We start from the raw sequence: 20,106 nt of genomic DNA, 5'->3' as shown, positions 1-20,106 counted from the left end.
TGTGTGTGTGTGTGTGTGTGTCGGTCGGTCTCTCTGTCAATTCATGTATAATCGACGTAAACACTGTGAATTTAGATCGCATTTCTATATCAATTTTATGTGTTGATTTGCTAACACATTTGAGGGGTATGTTGTTGAGCACCATAAAAACAAGCTGCGCTAACAATTTTTATCACCCAAAAAGGTTAATCAAAAGATTAGATTAGAGCGTAAACAGCGCAATCGACGACTAAAAGATGAAATAAGCAGCTACTTGATTTGATTGTTTTTCGTTTATGATTTCAAAACATAAACTACAATTTAATAGGTTTTACGGACGAAATTCTTTTCTTATTACATTTCAATCGGCTTTTCTCTGTTATTTTCCGTTTTACTTTTCTTCCACATTGGTTCTCACATTTTACATTTCGTTCATGTTGTTTAATCACATAATCATTTTATTGTCAAGCAAATATAGATAGAGTTGTATGTTTACAACTTTATTTGCGCGATTTTAATTTGAACGCTTGTTGTTGTTGATGATTTGACTGTTTTTTTTTTTGTCATATTTAGCACATCATAGAATATTGTGCGATATCGGCTATTTCTTATTCATTTACTACAATTCGGGAGATTGATGGTCAAATCTTTCTGTTTCTTTTTTATTTTTCTCCCCTTTTCTCTTTCTTTCTCTCACGCCCTCTCTCAATCACATTCACACACTCTATCTATCTACCTTTCTTTCATTCATTCTCACTAACATTGATATCTTGCTCTTCTCGTTCTTTTGCATTATTGATTAAAAGCTTGAAACCAAGTCGACCCACCATCATTACTCCATCATTATCACGAATTAAATGAACAAAATTGGAAAAATTGGTATTGATTGAAAAAAAATATCACAAAAAACAGTTAACTTCAATAAAGTTTCATTTTGTTTCTTCGGCCATTTAAAATTAAATTTATGGTCAAAAATTGATTGATAACGTTTATAAAAAGCCCCGAAATTGCCATTGACATTAATATTAACATAATATTATTATGAGCCATTTATTTAAAATTCTGATAGATATTCGAATATATTTTGGTTGAATCACAAAGAAAGACGATAATCGAAAGAAACGCTGACTCTGTGAATGAAAATTGTACTCGACACCAGTTGAAATAGGACTTAAAAGGAATCATGGGTCACTTGAATTGAATTCGAAACCATTAAAAAGAAAAAAACGATCAACACTTTTCTTTCCCCAGTTGCTTTCTTTGCCTATGCGGTCATTTACACAATTCTACCAGCTTCAGTCATGTTCGATGACAACACAATTTTCTTTTCTTTTCTTCAATATAAATAAAAAGCCGGAATAAACGATAATTAAAAAAAAAACATATATGCATTCAGAAAACATAATGAAATCACCGTGAGCAATTACGGTATGTGTGTGTGTGATATGTCAGTAGGGCGATTGAACATTTTACGTCAAACCTCGAGATTTTTAAAAGTTGATTAGAAAAATCGATGTTGGACGTCATCATCATTTCGTAAGGCACATTTGCGTTCGTTCGGTGTCAAATGACATAAAAATCAAAAGATTTCGGTTTGCGTTGACACACACGTGACCGTAACACCTTTTTATACGAGACGGAAATTTTTTGTTTGTCGTGTGTACACTGTACATAGGAAACAGTAAAAAAATCATGAATAAATTTTTTTACTGTGTTTTTGTTTGGGTGGGTTTTGGAAACGTGTGAAACTTTGTCGTTCAAGTTTTGGAACAAAATCCTTTGGGTTTCAAACTAACTTACTATGCAAGCCAATTTCTAGCGAAAAAAAAAATTGAAAACAGAAAAAGAACATTTTTTTGACATTGCCGAGAGAGCAAACATTACATATTCCGACCACAGTCAGTCTAAAAAAGTAAAGAAAAAGAATATAAAAAATGAACAAACAGTAAAGCGTTTCCAAATGCGAGTTTTTTTTAAATATATTTTTTTTGGTTTAGAAAGTAGGAAACAAAGAAAGACACATAAGAAAAAATAAGAAGAAAGAGCTGTTGTTTTGGTTTGGATTAAAACTTCAGCCGACAAGAGCTTTTACACACATAATGATAATATGCTAAAATGCTAATGTGCCGATTTATTTACTGAATTGATTAGCCTATACGCGATTTTTTCAATTATTACTCTACTTACTACTGTTGCACTTCAAATTTATGTATGCATATGCGTGCGTAATACGAGTGTGTTTCGTTTCAATATTTATAAATAAAAAATAGTTGTTCTTGTTTCGGTTCTGGATATAAAAATGCAAAGCAAAAACAAAAGAAATACCTCCTTGACCACTTGGATACAATCTGATCGTACTATCATTATTGCAATAATCAATTGAACAGCATTTCACAACGTATGTATCACGTCTCTCCTTGTTCACCTCACATTCCAATGGACGCCGGCCGGGTAGATAGTTCTTCTTATTCAAACAGCTGTGAATTTTGCACACATTGGATATTACGCTTGTTGGGTTTCTTAATGGTTTGTTTTTAATTGATTGCATACATCATAGCTGTTCAGGAACGTTTGTTCGTTCATTCGTTCGTTAGTGTTCATGGACAGCTATGGCATACGTTTATGTTTATTTTCATTTTGTGTTCTATTAAAAAGGCATTTTTCCTAGATTTTTATAATTCCAACTAACTTAATAACTGCAAAAACACATGACAGTTCTAAGAGTGGTCTATAATTGCATAAAAATTCTGTTTATTCTCTGTATTCGAATGGAGAAATCTTCTTGTGCACAATATTGTGCCCAACATTTGCTTTGGAAATTTTTGTATGGTGTCGCAAATCATAGATGCTCAAAGTTCAAAATCGACATTAAAAAAATAGCTACTCCACTAAGTATCGAAGAAGATATTGAAGATTTCGGCTGTTTCCATACAAAATTGGACCAAACATATGTAGGACACAAAATGCGTGTGAACGTCCCTTCAAAGTATGATATTCATAAAAATTCTTGTTTCATTTCGATTTTTTTGGATTTTAAAGTCATATTTTCCTTGAAAAGCCGCTATTACAAACAAAGAGCTTACAAATCTAAGTTTGGAGTTTATGAAATTTTGAAAAAATCGAAAAAGAAACAAAACTTTAAAAAATCTGTGAGAAGAACCTAATTTGTTACGGTTAAAAAAATGACAAGGAGGAAAAACAATACGATTCAATTTTATAAGCCAAAAGAACCCGAAATGATCTGAAAACGAAATGATTTTTATGCAAGCCGGAATTGATCGATAAGATTATTTTTTTTCTCATCGTCGAAAATAAATTGACACACAAAATTGTAATGATAAAAGTAAACAAAATGGTGCGGTTAAAGAGTAAAAAAAAAATTATCGAAAACTCAAACAAAGAGTAAAAGCAAAGTTTTAATGGAAAAAAATTCACTCATTATTAGTTATGGATAAGGGGAACAAAAAAGGTCACAATTTCATTGCCGAGTTAGATATATTCAGAGTTTTTTTCCGCTTTGAATGTCAAAAATCTACCTTTTTTACGCAAATTCATCGATCCGAATGAGATGAATGATCGAAATGACACTTACGTTTGTCGATGAAATTCATCGGATTCTGTCGATTTAATTTGATTAAATAAAACATTAATTCAAATAACACGAGCTATTAGTATGGCTTGAAAATCCATTTTGGCACGAACACACACGAAATGACGAGTTAATCACTGTTATGCGTTTTTATTAGAGAGAGAAAAACAAAACGAATGGAGAAATTGTTGTGGAAACAAATGCCAGGAAAAGCTAATTAATGCATAGACAGTTGTGATTGTTTATATCCCACCTTGAGTGTATTCGGTGAGCGTACTATTGCGATAATCAAGAAGAGTCGGACTCAAGTGTTTGTTACAGAAGTCGGCAGTACTGCAACATGCATGACCAGCAATTTCTGATACTGGACGCGCGGTTGGACCTTTGCTATTGCACCAAAACGAACGACCCGGTGGAAAAAAATTTGATCGATCAAGACAGCTATACGAAACGATTGGTTGTGATATTGATCAATTAACAAAGGTTTTAAAATATAATAGATTTTTCTAAAGAAGAAAATGAAAGATCACATCATTTCGGAATTGTAATTTCGATTGATTTTGTTTTTTCGTCGTGCAAAGATACAAAACTTCAGTGCAGCTTTGGCAAACCTAACTGAAGCGTTTCCGAGCACCGGTTCCACTGGCGCTCAGATTGGCCTTGCTAAAACAATACTTTTTCTTCAAATATACATCGAACAAAAAACATTGCCAAAAAATTGAGTGACTAACACTAAAATTGAATGTAAACAAAATAAAAACCAAAATTTGTAAATGAAGCGCCAAAAAAAGAGATGAAAATAAAGTTAAACAAATTGATTTCCGCGACTATCGAATGTGCATAAATGCAATGTGAAAATGTGTATGCGTGTATGTTTATATGTTGTGATGGAGTCGTATGCACTCATTTCGTTTTCAGAGCATTAAGCGCGATTGACTGTCCCTCGTTTTTCATTTATTATTTACGCGTATTGGTTTGGTTTGGTCGCTCATTAGTATCGTGTGTCGAGTATCAAGCTTGATCTATCGACTCTATACGATTTTCCACACTTTTTTTTTCAACTCAACAGAAAAGATAACGAGTGATATATTCCGAGTTGATTTCCATTTTCTTTGTTCAAAATGAGTCAAAGAAAAAAAAACGTTTTTTTAGTCTTTGTTATTGTGTCCTTTCTCCACGAAACAATCAGTTTCAATTCGAAAGCTTACATGGTGATAGTGTGCATGGTGACGCACAAAATGTATATGACGAAAAATCAAATGGACGTATTGTTGTAAAAAATGAGAATGTGTGCTGTGTGATGTGCATGGAACCACAACTTTTATTTTGAAATCGAACAAACATGAACGATGTAAATTTATTTATACACAGAATAATAATAACGTTTCGGTTTTTTTGTTGTTGCTCTTCTGTCAGTTTGTTTGTGTTTTGTTCCCTGTCATGGTTGATTTTATGAGTTTGATAACGGTTGTGTAACGGAAATTTCCTACATTAATCTCTCTCTATTTTTCCCACTCCCTCTCTCTCTCCTCCTCGCTCTCTCTAATTGTCTTCGGAACGAGCAAACAAGAGAGCGAGAGATTGAAAGAGTTGCGGGACAGACAAAAAACATCGCGATTATCGCGAACGAGATTTTGCCTGATTTGGAACACTGTTTTTCTGATTTCTGATTAAAATACAACAAAAGTGAAAATATGCGCGCCCGCGTGCGGAATTTCGAAACAAAAGAAAAAACAGATATGAATGAATTAAATGTTACTTTTTTGTTGTTGTTGATTAAGTGGTAGCGCGGTAAGTGAAAAGGGGTGTGTAAAATTCAAATTAAAAAAGGATATGTTTACCTGTACGAATATAAAAATTCATTCTCGCGCTTTTCCACCGCTGTGAAACACAAACCATCCGTTTCACATACTGATTGCGGGCAACTATCACAGTGACACTTCAATCGTCCTGCAATTTCATCGAAACAAAAAGAAAAGACAAACAGAAACAATTAAATTGTAAATCGATTAAATTCGTATGCGCGAGATGAGTGTGTGTGTATGCAGTGCACAGGCACAATTTTACTCACTTTTTGGTTCGGCTGGCGCAACAACAGGAAGTGAATGGGCTCCAGAGGTGATGACCAATTTATCAACACCATCATGATGATAATCATATGCATGGCTACTATTACTATTTGAACTACTAATTGTGTCATTTTTGTTGGCGATGACACTGCTGCCGCTGCTCATCGCCGAATGTTTTATTGTAATTTGCGTTTCACTGTCTATTTCACGTGATTGCCGATGAATGGTAGATGCTGTGACATGGGAATTAGTTATTACGAACGAATTAATATTAAGATCTATAGGATTTTCAATTGTGTAAATTGGTTTATTTCGTGCTAGGAGGAGGTTAACCATAGCTGGGCAGACAGGGGGTGGAGGGGGGTAATTTTGATCCGGATGGAATAAAAAACTCCTTATTTTTACACTAAAAGCTATATTTACCCCCTCATAATTTTTGAAATTACCCCTTTAAAAATTAGAAGAAATTTTTATTACCCCTCCCCTTCCCACTCCTGAATGTTTCAGTCTGCCCCAATAGTTAACTATCCTACACTTCGCTCAATATCTCGGGCAAAGAGTAATTTTGCACCGGTGGAAACAGTTTTGCCAACAGTGACAAAAAATATAGTTGAAATGATCATTCATGAATATGTTGCTCTTTTATTTTAACAAATTCGAATTTTTTTTCTGAGCTAACGAACCGATTCATATGTAAATGTTCATTCTAAAAATGTACGTTCAAATCAATACTTAGTATTACTTACCGTTGTTAATTGTTGATATCGTTAGCACAATGAATCCGAGCAATATGCCACTATGCAATCGGATAATTTGCTGTGCGTTTCGATGATGAAAATGTGCCATTATGTGTTTTTGCAACAAAAACCGTTTGTTTTTAAAACTGTTACCCTGAGTAACAAGTACGTCAAATAAATACGGCAATTTCAAGCGCCGCTACTTCGAGCGGTTGGTTTGCTTTTAATTCCCGCAATATATGTATTTCTCTTTCTTTTTCGACCTCTCTCTCTCTCTCTCTCTCTCTCCCCCCAATGTTATTATTGTTTATTGTATAAATTCAATGCCATGCAGACTAAACATTGCCAATTTTTTTTCCAAACTGGCATCGTAGCATCGATCTTTAATTAAATGTCAAAAACACTAAAAAAAGAACAAAATTTGCATTAATTCCAGATGGTCTTCTGTGGTTTCTGTTTTGTTAACTTTTTCTTCGTCGTTGTTGCGTTTTTTGTCTCTTTACTCAAATTCCGTTAGTCTTCACACTCTTCCACTCTGTCATTAATAGTCTCACTCACTGCGCAAACTTCACTTTACAATTGTGTCTAAATTGAATTGAAAGTGTTTCGGTTTTCTTAGCGTCACACAATCTATGTGCCTAATAATAACTTATTTACTGACGTTGTTTTTCCTCTTTCTGTCGTTTAAATGAACGACCTTAGGTTCGTTTACAGAAGACGAAAGAAAAAACGTACGGATGATAAAAAACGGGAAGGGGGCAAAAAAAAAATACTTTCCACAAAAAAAAATATTTATGTACAGCGAATTACAGTTTGTAAAACACTGATTAATTTTTTTGCTTTCTTTGCGCTTAATATCTTCAGAAAATCGTTCGATCCTTGTCTATCGTTTGTTGTGCTTTTATTTCGCGTTTTACTCTCTCACTTAATGCTGCATCGTAACGCGCTTGCCACAATTTGTACGAATTTTTTTTTTGTCGAATCAATTCTGTGTCGGTCGCGATGATTGTTTATTTGAATGAAATCGGAATTGAAATTCCGTAATGTATGCGCCAACATTCGCGCATTCACCATATATTATCACTAGATAAAATATATATATGCATATATACAATATCCGATGATAATCACACACATACGCACACCCGATCTTGACGATAGATAAATGTTTCGTTTTATACAAACTTGTGCACACACAGTGCTAAACTCGCAATTTTTTTTGTATATTGCTGGTTGTTTATTGATTTAAATATAAGTCGTTATGTGCGAGATGTTTCGCACACCCTCATTTTTTTCGATTCTAGCTACTCTTTCTACCTTTCCTTTCTCTCTCTCTCTCTTTATTCACGAGAGATATGTGCCCGCGAGGGGAAATATTTATTCAAATTTTGTTTTGGTACATTAAAATCACCGTTTGTGCTGATCGATGTATGCAGCTCGGTTAACTATATTGCTCGAGCATTTCAATTTAAACCAAACAAGAAGTGACAACGAAATAACAACGATAACCGCCAAAAGCGCAGCTGTGCACACTTATATAGAAATGTGATTACTTGTTCTTGTTGGTTGAATTGATCGATCGTTCGATCGAATGATTTTAATTGATATTGCAAAGATTGATAACCAATCACAACAATCAATCACTGAAATCGTCAATTGATTTGTGTTTAATTTGAAATTTCACACGTGCTACTTCGAGTGCCGATGCGTTTGAATTGAATATAACGATTGCATATTATGGTCCAAATAGACGATTTCAACTTGAATCTATCTCCTATCGCTCGTGTGTTTGTATATGCGTTTATCAATTCTGTTCTATAAAGAAAATGTTGTTTATTTGTCGCGTTAAATTAGTATTTTGTTCTGTGTCGGGCGCTATCGTATCAGAAAGAAATTTATGTTTACACATGAGTTGAAAAGGCGCGATCTCTTTTCGTTCTTTATCTAATCGATGTTATCATCGGTATGGTTATTGTTGCGTGGTTGGTAGTTAAATATTGAAGAAATGCGTTCTCTTTCTCTCTGTGTTGTTCTTTTATTTTTCATTTGCAAATTGAACTGAATCGTACACACCGCAACAAATTTTGTGTTGCTTATATATATTTCAATTGTATTATGTGATGTATGCTCTTTCATTTGCTTACTTCTCTCGATCGTATTAGCGTTCTTGTTATTTTATGGCGCAAATTGTTGCTTTGAAGAAAGAAAAAAATGAATAGCTTTAGCTTTTATTTAGTCACTGTTATTGCTGAATGTGATTTAATGTATGTTGTGCAAAAAACGAATATATGGGAGAAACACAAATGAAACTGTCCGATTGAATATATGCATAAAATTTCTATTGGCGTGCTCAATATTTTGCAATACACAGTCCAATTTTGTGTACCGGATAATAAGCAAAATGAAGCCAGAGAATTTTACCAAATGCGCTCTAGTTTTATGTTGTATCGTTGCTTACGACCGACACCGGGACACATTTATAGATAGAGTGACTCAAAAAAGCCCGTGTATATTAATGTCAATTTTAGATTTATCATTGTTATATGCACTCTCGACGTATGTGTATTTTTCGCGTATAGAATTTCGCGACATACACCCATTAATACAATGGGAGGGAAAAAAACAACAAGAACCAACAAAAGGAATAATAATAATAATGAATATGAGCGCGGGTAAGAAGGAGGAATCGAATGAGAGAGACATACAAAAAAAAAACGACAACGCACACACAAAAATTTATGTATTTCTTTTTGGTTGCTGTGCTGTGTCTTTTTTCTTCTTCTTCAAGCAGCCCAAGATCCAAGATCCGAGATCAAGTCGATATTTGTTGTTACTTGATTGCTTTACACATTTGCGATGTTACGGTGTGAGAGTCAGTCTGTGATATGTTTATATCCACCTAGACCCCGACTATACACCGATATTTGTGTTTTATGCTGTTTTTATCGCCTATCTTTCTCTCACACTTTTTTTGCACTTATTAGCTCCACAACATTCATTTCGTCGTCTTTTGTCTCCCGATCTCATTCTATCGTCTATTTATTGCCATACATTTGTTTTTGTTGTACTTTCCTTGTACTTTTCAGCTTCCTTTTTTTCTATTACATATTTTGCATTGCTTTATTTATATATATTTATACCTCGCTTATTTTACTATCTCGCTCTCTCTCAATTCAGTCTTTTATTTATTTTAATTTTAATTCACTTGCATTTGTGTGTTCTCTCTTTTGCTTTGGTTCTGTTTTGTTGATGAAATGGCAAACTATATGTGGTTCTTTTTCTTTTGTTTTCGGCTTGTTTCTTGTTCGTTTTTGGTATTGTTGCTAAAAAATATTTAACTTGAACATATGAACACGTATGAAACACGCATTCAAGTGTCCACTTCTCACTCACTCTCTATCTCGTTCACTCTCTCACTCACTCTCGGTTTTAATGTTCTTTATTTTAATTCGCTAAACAAAATCGATTTATGTGTACGTGTGTGTATTATTGGATCTATCTTTGTGTATAATTGTTTGTTAGTACGGAGATACACCATTCAAAACCACATACCGTTTGTGCTACGAAATACATTATATTTTACTAGATTGGTTTCTGTTTCGTGAATATTTGGATTCGTTTCTTTTGAATTGATGAAAGGCAAAAATGGCTGTATGTATTTTTGAATATCTATGATGATTGTGTTGCAGCGTAATGTGCTAATCGATCGTCGTTTGAAAATCATTGCATACAAAAACTAAGAGCCCAAAATTCAACGCAATATCTTCTTGTTTGTTTATTTATCTTTTATGTGTGTGTTTCCAAATCACACCCGTTGGTGTTGTTGTCAATTCCACGAAAAACCACCATTAACATTATCTATCTTTTAATATATGCCGTTTATTATCAAAAATTGAACTCTTCATTGAAACATTGCAATACACAAATTAATTCCCAAACCAATTCGATTTGTTGTTTACTATGCCCATATCAGATTTTCAATTTGTTTGATAACTGCGGTGTCCACGCATGAAAACATTCACTAAATTTCTCTTTTCGATTTCGCATCGAAGAAAAACCAAATAGAACTTAATGAACCTTATCTAGTTTATCTGTTGGTATACACCAACACACACACATATATAAAATTGTCGTTGAATTTGATTGCTATTTGCTTTATAATGTGCACCATAAATTGGTTGTTTGATGGGGTCTGATGTCTAAAACTCGAATCTCACCGCAATAATTAAATTGACAGCCTGCTGAATTGATTCACATTCCGCCCTCCCCAAATTAAAAGCAATTACACATTGAATTTTGCACACACTTTTCGCCCGATGTACACACTTCTACACGCACTATTTCAAAATGTATTTTCAATCGATGTTCAATAGGTAAGAAATCTAATTAGATGTATGATTTCTTGAAAAAGAAATAGTTTCCTCTTTTTTCGGGTGGCATGCACGCAATTTTCACAACCGCATCAAATGATTGAAGCACAAATGCACACACATTGAGAACGAAGAAAAAAAAAACAACAATTGACGAAAAAAAAGTTACAAAAAATGCGGAGAAAAAAAAGAGAATTTTTTTTTTGTTGATTACGTCGATGTTGTCTTCGTCGTTGTTGTCGCAATGAAAAATAAATGTAAAAACCTTTTTTTCGCCGTCGTCAATAGAAATGTTGTGTTATTGATTTGCTGGTTATTGATGAGGCCGAAAAATCAAATTTGAAATAAAGAAAATTCCGTTCGTGCACGAAAACAGCACAAGCACTCTCATGCAGTACAAATACACTCATTTAATGAGAAACGTCGCCATTAAGGGTTTTTCTTCTTTTTTTTATTCAGCTCTGTTCTTGCTCTCTCTCTTGATCTCCTTCTTCTTTTTCGTTTTGCTACTCTGTGTTTATATATATTTGCTTTTCTCTCGTCTATTCTCTCATTCGTTTCACTGACTACGAAAATACCGAAAACACATACCAACAACGGCTCAGACACACCAATTGAATTGCATGTATTTGCGATATACTTAACGTATTTAGTTTTTGATAATTTGGCTGCTTCTTTCAGACACAATACGATATCATGGGACTGGCTAAGATGCGGCGAATGTGTTTGTGGCGTGTTTATCTGTGTATTTACCAATTGCCGCACAGGTTAACACAAAATTTATTGCGTTTGTTCATGAATGTATGTATGTACATACATGGGCGCATGAACGATGTTTGCTTGACAGTTTTGCTTTTGAGTATGCACAATTTATGCAGTCTCCATACGTCTTAGATACACCATCGATCAATTTCATAAACCGATTCGGTTTTGAAAAAAAGTTTCCATTTTTTCTCGTTTCTCGTTTGATTCAATCAATTTCATAAAATTGTCTTCATTTTTTTTCTCATAATCAGGGAAATTTTAATTCAAAAAAGAAGTGAAACTCATTAATTCATACAAGAATATAATTTCAACGTTAAGTAAATCCAAATAGATTTAAATCGTCTTGCATACTTAACTCACTTGTTCGTACTTAATTCGGTTGACTTTTAAGTTGTATCGAATCGGTAGCATGTGACAGTGTTTCAATTTGACAGCTAGTAGGGCGCGTGATTGTCAGTCAACTTCATTGTGCATAATTGTGTAGTGGAAAAGACCCGGCTACGTCCAAATCGAACAAAACGAAATAACATTTTAATCGAAAATCATCGGTGTGAAAATTGTGTTAAATTTAATTTAAAACAATGGTTTCGTTTCCCGGCAGTATTGCTTTTGATGAATTTGGCAAGCCTTTCATCATTTTACGTGACCAGGACCAGCAAAAGCGTCTCACAGGCAACGATGCAATTAAGGTTAGTTTTGAATGGAAAATATCAAACACTGTATACGGATTATGAATCATACAATGGGCAACACACAGAAAAAAAAATGAACAAAAATCAATGAAATATTATGAAAACTGTGATGATTTTACGTGAATAATGCTTGAAATGTTTGATTTTCATCGATGTGCACTAAGTTTAAGCCATGACAAACGCAATTTCATTCGTAAAATGAATTTTATTTGAGTTTTACGAAAAATCTGTTGTCTTGTGATCAAGAATTTGTTTAGCTCCGCCCATTATGTTCAATAATATACATGCACATGTCGATTGTTCTGGAAATAGATGACGAATTTTGTGAATCCTTTTTTTATTTAGCATGAACTTTACATATTTCACCAATGCTATTTTAAATAAATCAAATTCTTTTTTTCTGTTCATTTAGAGTCACATTATGGCTGGCAAACAAATTGCATCGACGTTAAAAACATCGCTCGGTCCAAAAGGTTTGGATAAAATGATGGTTAGCAGTGATGGTGATGTGACTGTGACAAATGACGGTGCAACCATTTTAAAGATGATGGATGTTGAACATGAAATTGGTAAATTAATGGTACAATTGAGTCAATCGCAAGACGATGAAATCGGTGATGGTACAACTGGTGTTGTTGTATTGGCCGGAGCTCTGTTGGATCAAGCTGAAGCATTACTTGATCGGGGCATTCATCCAATTCGAATTGCTGACGGTTTTGAATTGGCCGCACAATGCGCTGTTAAGTGTTTGGATTCGATAGCTGAACCGTTTCCAGTTTCGTTGAATGACATTGAACCATTGGTACGCGTTGCAATGACCACACTTGGCAGCAAAATCATCAATAAATGTCATCGTCAAATGGCCGAAATTGCAGTTAATGCCGTTCTCACTGTTGCCGGTATGCAATTTTGTTTTACATATTTTTTTGAACCATTTTTAGATCTCTTACTCCGGCATCTTCCATTATTCCTTCTAATTTGAAATGTGTTTTCTAATTGATTTGGATTGTTTTGCAGATTTGGAAAAGAAAGATGTTAACTTTGAATTGATTAAAATCGAAGGCAAAGTCGGTGGTCGCATGGAAGATACGATGTTAGTAAAAGGTGTTGTATTAGACAAAACAATGAGTCATCCACAAATGCCAAAAAGCATGAAGGTAAATATGCGTAAAGGCCCATCACTTTGCAAACATTCCATCAGTAAATAAAATCTTTCTTCATATGGTTATTTTTATAGGATGTAAAAATGGCAATTTTAACCTGTCCATTTGAACCACCAAAGCCAAAAACCAAGCATAAGTTGGATGTTAAATCGGCCGAAGATTATAAAAAATTGCGTGCCTACGAAGCGGAAAAATTCGCAACAATGGTGAAACAAGTGAAAGAAGCCGGAGCAACATTGGCTATATGTCAATGGGGTTTTGACGACGAAGCAAATCATTTGTTGTTGCAACAAAATTTGCCGGCCGTTCGATGGGTTTGTGGTCCATTCTTTTTTTTTTCATTATTGCCATTTCGTTCCATTACATGTTTATTAATTTCCATTAATTCGATTTTTCTTTTCTGATTCATTCTGATTCACTCTAGGTTGGTGGTCCTGAAATTGAATTGATTGCAATTGCAACTGGTGGTCGCATTGTGCCACGTTTCGAAGAATTGAGCGCTGATAAATTGGGTAATGCGGGCATCGTACGTGAATTGGCATTTGGCACAACAAAAGATAAAATGTTGGTGATCGAAGATTGTAAAAATACAAAAGCTGTTACAATTTTAATTCGTGGCGGCAATCAAATGATTATTGCCGAAGCAAAACGTTCGATTCATGATGCATTGTGTGTTGTACGCTCATTGATCAAAGATTCGCGTATCGTTTATGGTGGCGGTGCTGCTGAAATTGCATGCTCATTGGCTGTTGCCAAGGAAGCCGATCAATTGTCATCACTTGAACAATATGCATTCAGATCGTTCAGCGTTGCACTCGAAAGTATTCCATTGGCATTGGCCGAAAACAGTGGACTAGCACCAATTGAAACATTATCGGAATTGAAATCACGACATGTTAACGAAAAATGCTCATCATTGGGTGTTGATTGTATGCTTACCGGTGAATCAGATATGAAAAAACATCACGTCATCGAATCATTGCATTCAAAGAAACAGCAACTCATTTTGGCCACACAACTCGTTAAAATGATATTGAAAATCGACGATATCCGCTCGCCAAACGACAGCCATGGCCATGGATACTAAACAACCACATATATGCATATACAACACTCTCAAACCACACACTAGCATTTTATTTTTCTACCATCAATCTAACAAGCCAGAGAAACAATAAACACTCATCAAATTTTTTTGGTTTAATTTATAGTATTGCGCTTCGTATGAATAATAATTAAAAGAAATGAACACCCACACACAATCGAATAAATACACGTTAAAAAAACACCAACATTCAGTTTTTGTCAGTCGTGCCGTTCTGACATCCGTTTTGAGTTATGTTTTAAACACTCAGTGAAATGTTTAATAAAATATTACCAACTATATTTTTTGCTTAACAATCATCGAAACATTTTTTGGAGTTTTTTTTCGCATTTACTGCCTTTTTTCAGAAATTCGTTGCGAGAAATCGCAAACTGCTTTAAAACAGGTATTTTAATTCCAAAGCAAATATTTTTTATTTGAAAAGGGGGGGTGATTTCTTAATGAATAATGAAGATTTCTTAGAATAGATTCATTGAAACAGAGTAATACACGAAGATAGCAGTTATGCTACCAATTGGTTGTATTTGATGAAGTCAGTCAGAACGATAACTCATGAAAACTTTATTTTTATCAATATCAAGGAATAATTCATTTCAATGATTTTAAATATCAGCATTATGAAAAAAAACTTACACATAAGCGGAAAATACTTAACTTATAAGGTCCAACGCAAACATATCAGCCCCTATACCAGAATTCACAGTTTTGCACTTTTTACATCGAAATTTAATGTTAACTCAAAATAAATGTCATACTTAGTTTTCTCATGCTCCTTGCAAATATGTTTATCTAAAAAAACTTGCACCAAACGGGTATTTATACGTAAGATCTGTTGTCAGTACAGACCTCATATTTTGAATATGATATCAAAGTTTCATGGAGTTATCGGATGTGACAAGTCTTTCGCATATTTCTATTCAAGAAATTCTGTTATTGTGTAGTGGATATCAATTCTCTTTGTGTTTATTTTCAATATATCGCGCATTGTAAATAATCGAATTTTATAATCTCCTAAATACAGGCAAATTTAAGCCAATTAGAAGTATTTCTCCTGTGAGTAAATCAAGACTTGCCCATTCAATTCCGATGGCGATGAAAACTTTGTATCTAACCCAAAAATACAAAGTCTGTTTCGAAGGAATTCATTTAAATGAAGACACGTTGTATGAGTTGAGTATGAGGTGGCATCGGCCATTTTCACATCAGACGGTTCGAATATTATTGCCAAAAGGGCTCATTTCAGCACAGATGTGTCCGCAAAGTAAGTTTATCTGAAACATATGCAACCATTTTTAACTAATTGAAACTATTTTTGTTTTCAGCATTGCACATCCTTGACATCACCGCCTTTACTCGTAGAACTATCAGATATCAGTTTCATCAGTTAGCATGTAATACAAAAAGCATCAAACTTCAATAAATAAAGTACCTGAAATACTATATTTTGCTCAAAAAGTCTTTCTTTCACTTGCTTTAGTTAAAGTCTAATTTTACTTTTTTCGAAATATAAATTGTATGCGATCGACAGATTCAAACCATAAGGGTGCATCCTCAGAGAGGAAATGGTATTTATTGACTAGCAATAATCAATTGGCAATTTGCATCCATTTAATACATCGATTTTTTTCTGTTTGAAAATACATTCCATCTGTTAAATGTAGGTACTTCTCATTACAATTGCAATACAATTTTAGGGAAAATAATCTATTTTTTTTTAAATAATTCTCAACTGTAACAGACTGATATTTCATCTCTAGATCCTTTTTCTTCAAAGATCCATATTCTGCATTTTGACTCTGGTCATCTATTTGCACGTTTGCGTTTTTTGTATGAACCAATTTTATTCTACAAATCATGCGAAATGCCTGAAGATCGCATTAAATACATTCAAATCGCTTGGGATATTTTATATTTGTGGCATTGAAATGACTATTGCTGATTTGTGTCTAGTTGCAACTGCTTCATCTCTGACAGATATCGTTCCGTTGGATTCATCGAAACATTTTACAATCGTTCAGTGGATGGATCGATTGTCGAAATTACCGTAAACGGAGCTGGAGGAAAGGAATTACAAGTGACTCTTTGCTATTTGAAAAAAGGAATGCCGAATTAAAATAAAAAATGACAATTCAAAAAATACCAGAGAGATTAAAATGATGTAATTGGGCCGAAATCATTTATTGGGCCGTTATTTTCATTAAGCAACTTATGATTTTTGTTTTTGTTAATATAAAAAGATTAGTTGGCATGAATGCTTGAAATATCAATTGATTGATTTGTTTATGTATTTGTTATGGGGGTAGAGTTAAACCGATAGACCCTGCCGATCAATTAGGTTGCAAGCTATTTTGAAGGCGATCACATTCAATCGGTGGGCGGTGAGCATATGGAAAAAGTCCATTCGCATTTAACATAACCGTAATCGACAACATCAGTGAGCAGGCCATTCATTAATCGACTAAATTCAGCTTGAGTGTCATCGTCAAATTTACCAAGCATTTCAACACTGTCATTTCGTTCATGACATTCAGCATATTCGTCCAAATTCGATACATCCTTTGCTTTAGCGATTCGAAATAATGTCAGCAGTATACCAAACAGCAATGCGTAATCACCGAATTTTTTCATTTGCATGCGAAAATTTGTATACGTGTACAATTTATCAGGATCACCTCCGAGTTTTTTTATTGTTTCGCTCAATGATGTATAATATGTTTTCAACAACGTCTCATAATGTTGAGCACGAAATTCATGATCTGTTCCTGTGAATATATTGTACATTAAATCCGTTACCGGCGCCGAGTGGTGAACAAGTTGAAAGTCAAGAAAGCAAACCGATTTCAACTCCTTCTTCTGTGAAATAGAAATTAACATTTAATTTTATTCGAGGAAAAAATGTTTTTTTTTTCATAATTTACTCACTGAATCGTCACTATATTGGGAGAGGTAGTTATTTGACCAAAGGTCTCCGTGATTTAAGACAAAAAAAGCATCTGGTCATCAAGTTTTCCAGCCGTTCCATAAAATTCGTTTGGAATTTTTCGAGGATTTTTTTGTGTTCGGGATTGTCCAGTGTATCAATAACACGTTCTAAGCATTGTGGTACAAATGGTTTCAGATGAGTTTTTAAAAAGACTCCAACAAAAGCTTCTTTAAGTTGTTTAAACTCTTCAAATTCATTTGGACATTGATCTTTCAATGCAAATGAAATCGCATGAAATTTACCCACTTCACGCATAACCATTAACGCATTGTCGATGGGAACTATTTTTTCCTTTGGCAACATTACATAGTTTTTCGGTCGTAAATCTTCGACTCGGCATCACTTAATCCCCTTTCGTGCTGAAATCGTACAAATGCTGGCAATATTTTCGTGTACGTGTAAAGTTCACGTTCAAATACTAATGAGGAATTGAATTTTTTTTGTCGAATTTCATTCATTGGTGGTATTTTGCACAGTAAATGCAATTCATAGTATTGGACTGTTCCATTTTGACTACGTGTGCCAGACAATTTTGTTGCAATCATGATACCCATAAAATTATCCCCATGACTTGAAGAATCCTTCATTTCGATACGATAATCGATGAAACCTTCGGATTTGGAAATTTTATGGATACAATTTGTCACATAGTCTGGCAACATTTTTGAAAAATTTTCAAAACCAATGAACAAAAATTAACGCGATAAAAGTCGGTCTTGCGAGACTCATTTACTAAATGTCGGTAGATATCCATTCATTTTATGTACCGAATGAAAAAAACTTTCCGGTAATTTAAAGCTTGCGATAAAGTAAACGCGAAACTCTTAGCATACGAGAATGATTTGACATAAAACTTTATTTGAAAAGATAGCAATTAGATTCCACTCAAAGTTGTTGAAGCATTTGATTACTAAAACAATTTTTTTATCAATTGTTTGCTTCTACTTTAACGAAATCATATTTTATCATTATGATGATTGTAATACGTCTTTGCTACATTTTATGTAGCAAAAATGCAATGAAATGTTCAAAATTTTACGAGAGTACAGGGTGCTATTCATCAGTCGATGAACAGTTCAATGTTGAGTAAAAATAAATTGAGTGACTGTTGAGTCAAGCATGTACAGTGACTGTAGATCAACTGAAACCGAGTGGTTTATACAAGTAGAGCAGTAACATTACCTATAATTAAAACATATAAAAATGAAAAATATCACAATTTTTCCAGACCCCCAGAAATCTATTCAATACTCTGAACCTTTCGTTCGGAAGTGTATCATAAAATCGCCGTCTGAATACGTTGTGCACAAAATGCACTTGTGAATATGACTTGCGAAAATATCGCAAATTTATCTGTGACGTCAGTCTATTCACGAAACGGTTTGAGTATACGAAATTCATAGACAGTAATATCAAAGACAATTAGGTATGTACTTAAAAGTATGAAAAAAAAAAAAAAATCAACAATATAACATTCTGATATTCAATTCTAGATAAAAAAAAAGAACCCAAATTTATTAATAATAAAAAGAAATAATAACCGTGCGTAAAAATTATAAAACATAGGTGATACTAATTTTTTCCTCCATCCGTGCTTAACAAAAAGTTGATAGGTTGAACTATACCTTTGAAATTTCAAGTTTACATCCACATTTACATTTTTTATTCACATTTTACATAACCATAATCAACAAGATCAGTGAGTAGGCCATTCATTAGTCGACTAAATTCAGCTTGAGTGTCATCGTCAAATTTACCAAGCATTTCAACACTTTCGTTTCGTTCACAATGTTCAGCATATTCGTCCAAATTCGATATGTCCTTTGCTTTAGCTACTCGAATCGAAATGATTAGTGGGGCCAGTAACAATGCATAATCACTGAATTTTTTCATTTGCATGATCAAATCATCATACGTGTACAATTTATCAGGATCACTTCCGAGTTTTCTTATTGTATCGCTCAATGATGTGTGGTATGTTTTCAACAACGTCTCATAATGCTGAGCACGGAATTCATGGTCTGTTCCTGTGAATATATTGTACCTGAGAATTTATGTATACATTGATTATTTGAATTTATATTTTATTCTTCAGTGTGTCAATTACAGTAGGTCAATTACAGGTGGAGAATAATGAGACAGTTGCCAATCGACAAGGCAAATTGACTTCAACTGCTTCTTCTGTGGGATAAAGACAAATCGAAATTTAAATTAAAAATCATCATATCTCTTCTTTCTCATTTTACTCACCGTCTCATCGGTATATTGAAACATGAAGTTATTATTCCAGCAATCACCTATTTTTAATGAAATATTGATTCAAATAAGAGTTCTATCAATTTCAGAGCTATTTTATCAGAGAAAAGAGTAAAAGTTCTTTTTTATCACTAAGGAGGATCCTCCGTGGTGCTCTTTAATTTTTTCATAATGCTCCGATGTCAATAATAGCTCTGAATGAAAAATCGATCATTTGAATTCTGTTATCTTCCTATTTATAATTGAGGGGTTCCGAGGAAAAATGTTACGTAGAAAAGTTCCGCGGAAAAATGTTCGGGAGCTAAATGATATCATTTAGCAAAGCTAACTTGTACCAAATAGCCTAACTAACTGATACCAAATAGCTTTAGTTGAGCTATTTGGTATCATTTAGAAGA

At 33.9% G+C, this 20,106-nt stretch overlaps 4 protein-coding genes across 10 annotated transcripts in view; 1 reads left to right on the top strand and 3 right to left on the bottom strand.

The window, feature by feature from the left end:
- The window catches only part of LOC116345627 (TGF-beta receptor type-1), an 18,183-nt gene extending 6,923 nt beyond the window's left edge, over nt 1-11,260 (bottom strand). For 2 of the 7 annotated variants that reach the window (XM_031775121.1, XM_031775122.1), the window contains exons 1-5: nt 11,010-11,254; nt 6,384-6,777; nt 5,640-5,870; nt 5,410-5,518; nt 2,305-2,456 (exon numbers count right to left, since the gene is read on the bottom strand). In XM_031775121.1, the coding sequence (XP_031630981.1) occupies nt 2,305-2,456; nt 5,410-5,518; nt 5,640-5,870; nt 6,384-6,483 (592 nt within the window). In that variant the 5' untranslated portion in view covers nt 6,484-6,777; nt 11,010-11,254. Of the gene's footprint in view, nt 1-2,304; nt 2,457-3,821; nt 4,010-5,409; nt 5,519-5,639; nt 5,871-6,383; nt 6,778-6,840; nt 7,028-10,958 lie in introns of those variants that run through there. The other 5 variants (XM_031775123.1, XM_031775125.1, XM_031775119.1 and 2 more) reach the window with 4 other exon arrangements.
- Nucleotides 11,261-11,937: 677 nt separating this feature from the next.
- Nucleotides 11,938-14,774, top strand: LOC116345791 (T-complex protein 1 subunit epsilon). The gene is made up of 5 exons (XM_031775474.1): nt 11,938-12,198; nt 12,614-13,100; nt 13,219-13,358; nt 13,439-13,678; nt 13,789-14,774. Exons 1-5 carry the CDS (start codon nt 12,091-12,093, stop codon nt 14,449-14,451), a joined length of 1,638 nt encoding a protein of 545 aa, XP_031631334.1. The 5' UTR covers nt 11,938-12,090; the 3' UTR covers nt 14,452-14,774.
- A 2,059-nt stretch (nt 14,775-16,833) lies between these two features.
- Nucleotides 16,834-18,114, bottom strand: LOC116345872. Its single transcript, XM_031775587.1, has 2 exons — nt 17,824-18,114; nt 16,834-17,322 (listed from the first exon to the last, which is right to left on the bottom strand). Exons 1-2 carry the CDS (start codon nt 18,112-18,114, stop codon nt 16,834-16,836), a joined length of 780 nt encoding a protein of 259 aa, XP_031631447.1.
- An 807-nt stretch (nt 18,115-18,921) lies between these two features.
- Nucleotides 18,922-20,010, bottom strand: LOC116345637. The gene is made up of 3 exons (XM_031775155.1): nt 19,703-20,010; nt 19,560-19,633; nt 18,922-19,496 (listed from the first exon to the last, which is right to left on the bottom strand). Exons 1-3 carry the CDS (start codon nt 19,724-19,726, stop codon nt 19,115-19,117), a joined length of 480 nt encoding a protein of 159 aa, XP_031631015.1. The 5' UTR covers nt 19,727-20,010; the 3' UTR covers nt 18,922-19,114.
- Nucleotides 20,011-20,106: the final 96 nt, after the last annotated feature.

The sequence above is a fragment of the Contarinia nasturtii genome, unplaced genomic scaffold (genome assembly GCF_009176525.2).
Source record: "Contarinia nasturtii isolate CC-2019 unplaced genomic scaffold, AAFC_CNas_1.1 Cnas_scaffold_1371, whole genome shotgun sequence".
Taxonomy (NCBI): Eukaryota; Metazoa; Arthropoda; class Insecta; order Diptera; family Cecidomyiidae; genus Contarinia; species Contarinia nasturtii.
This window is presented reverse-complemented; position numbering and strand designations above follow the sequence as displayed.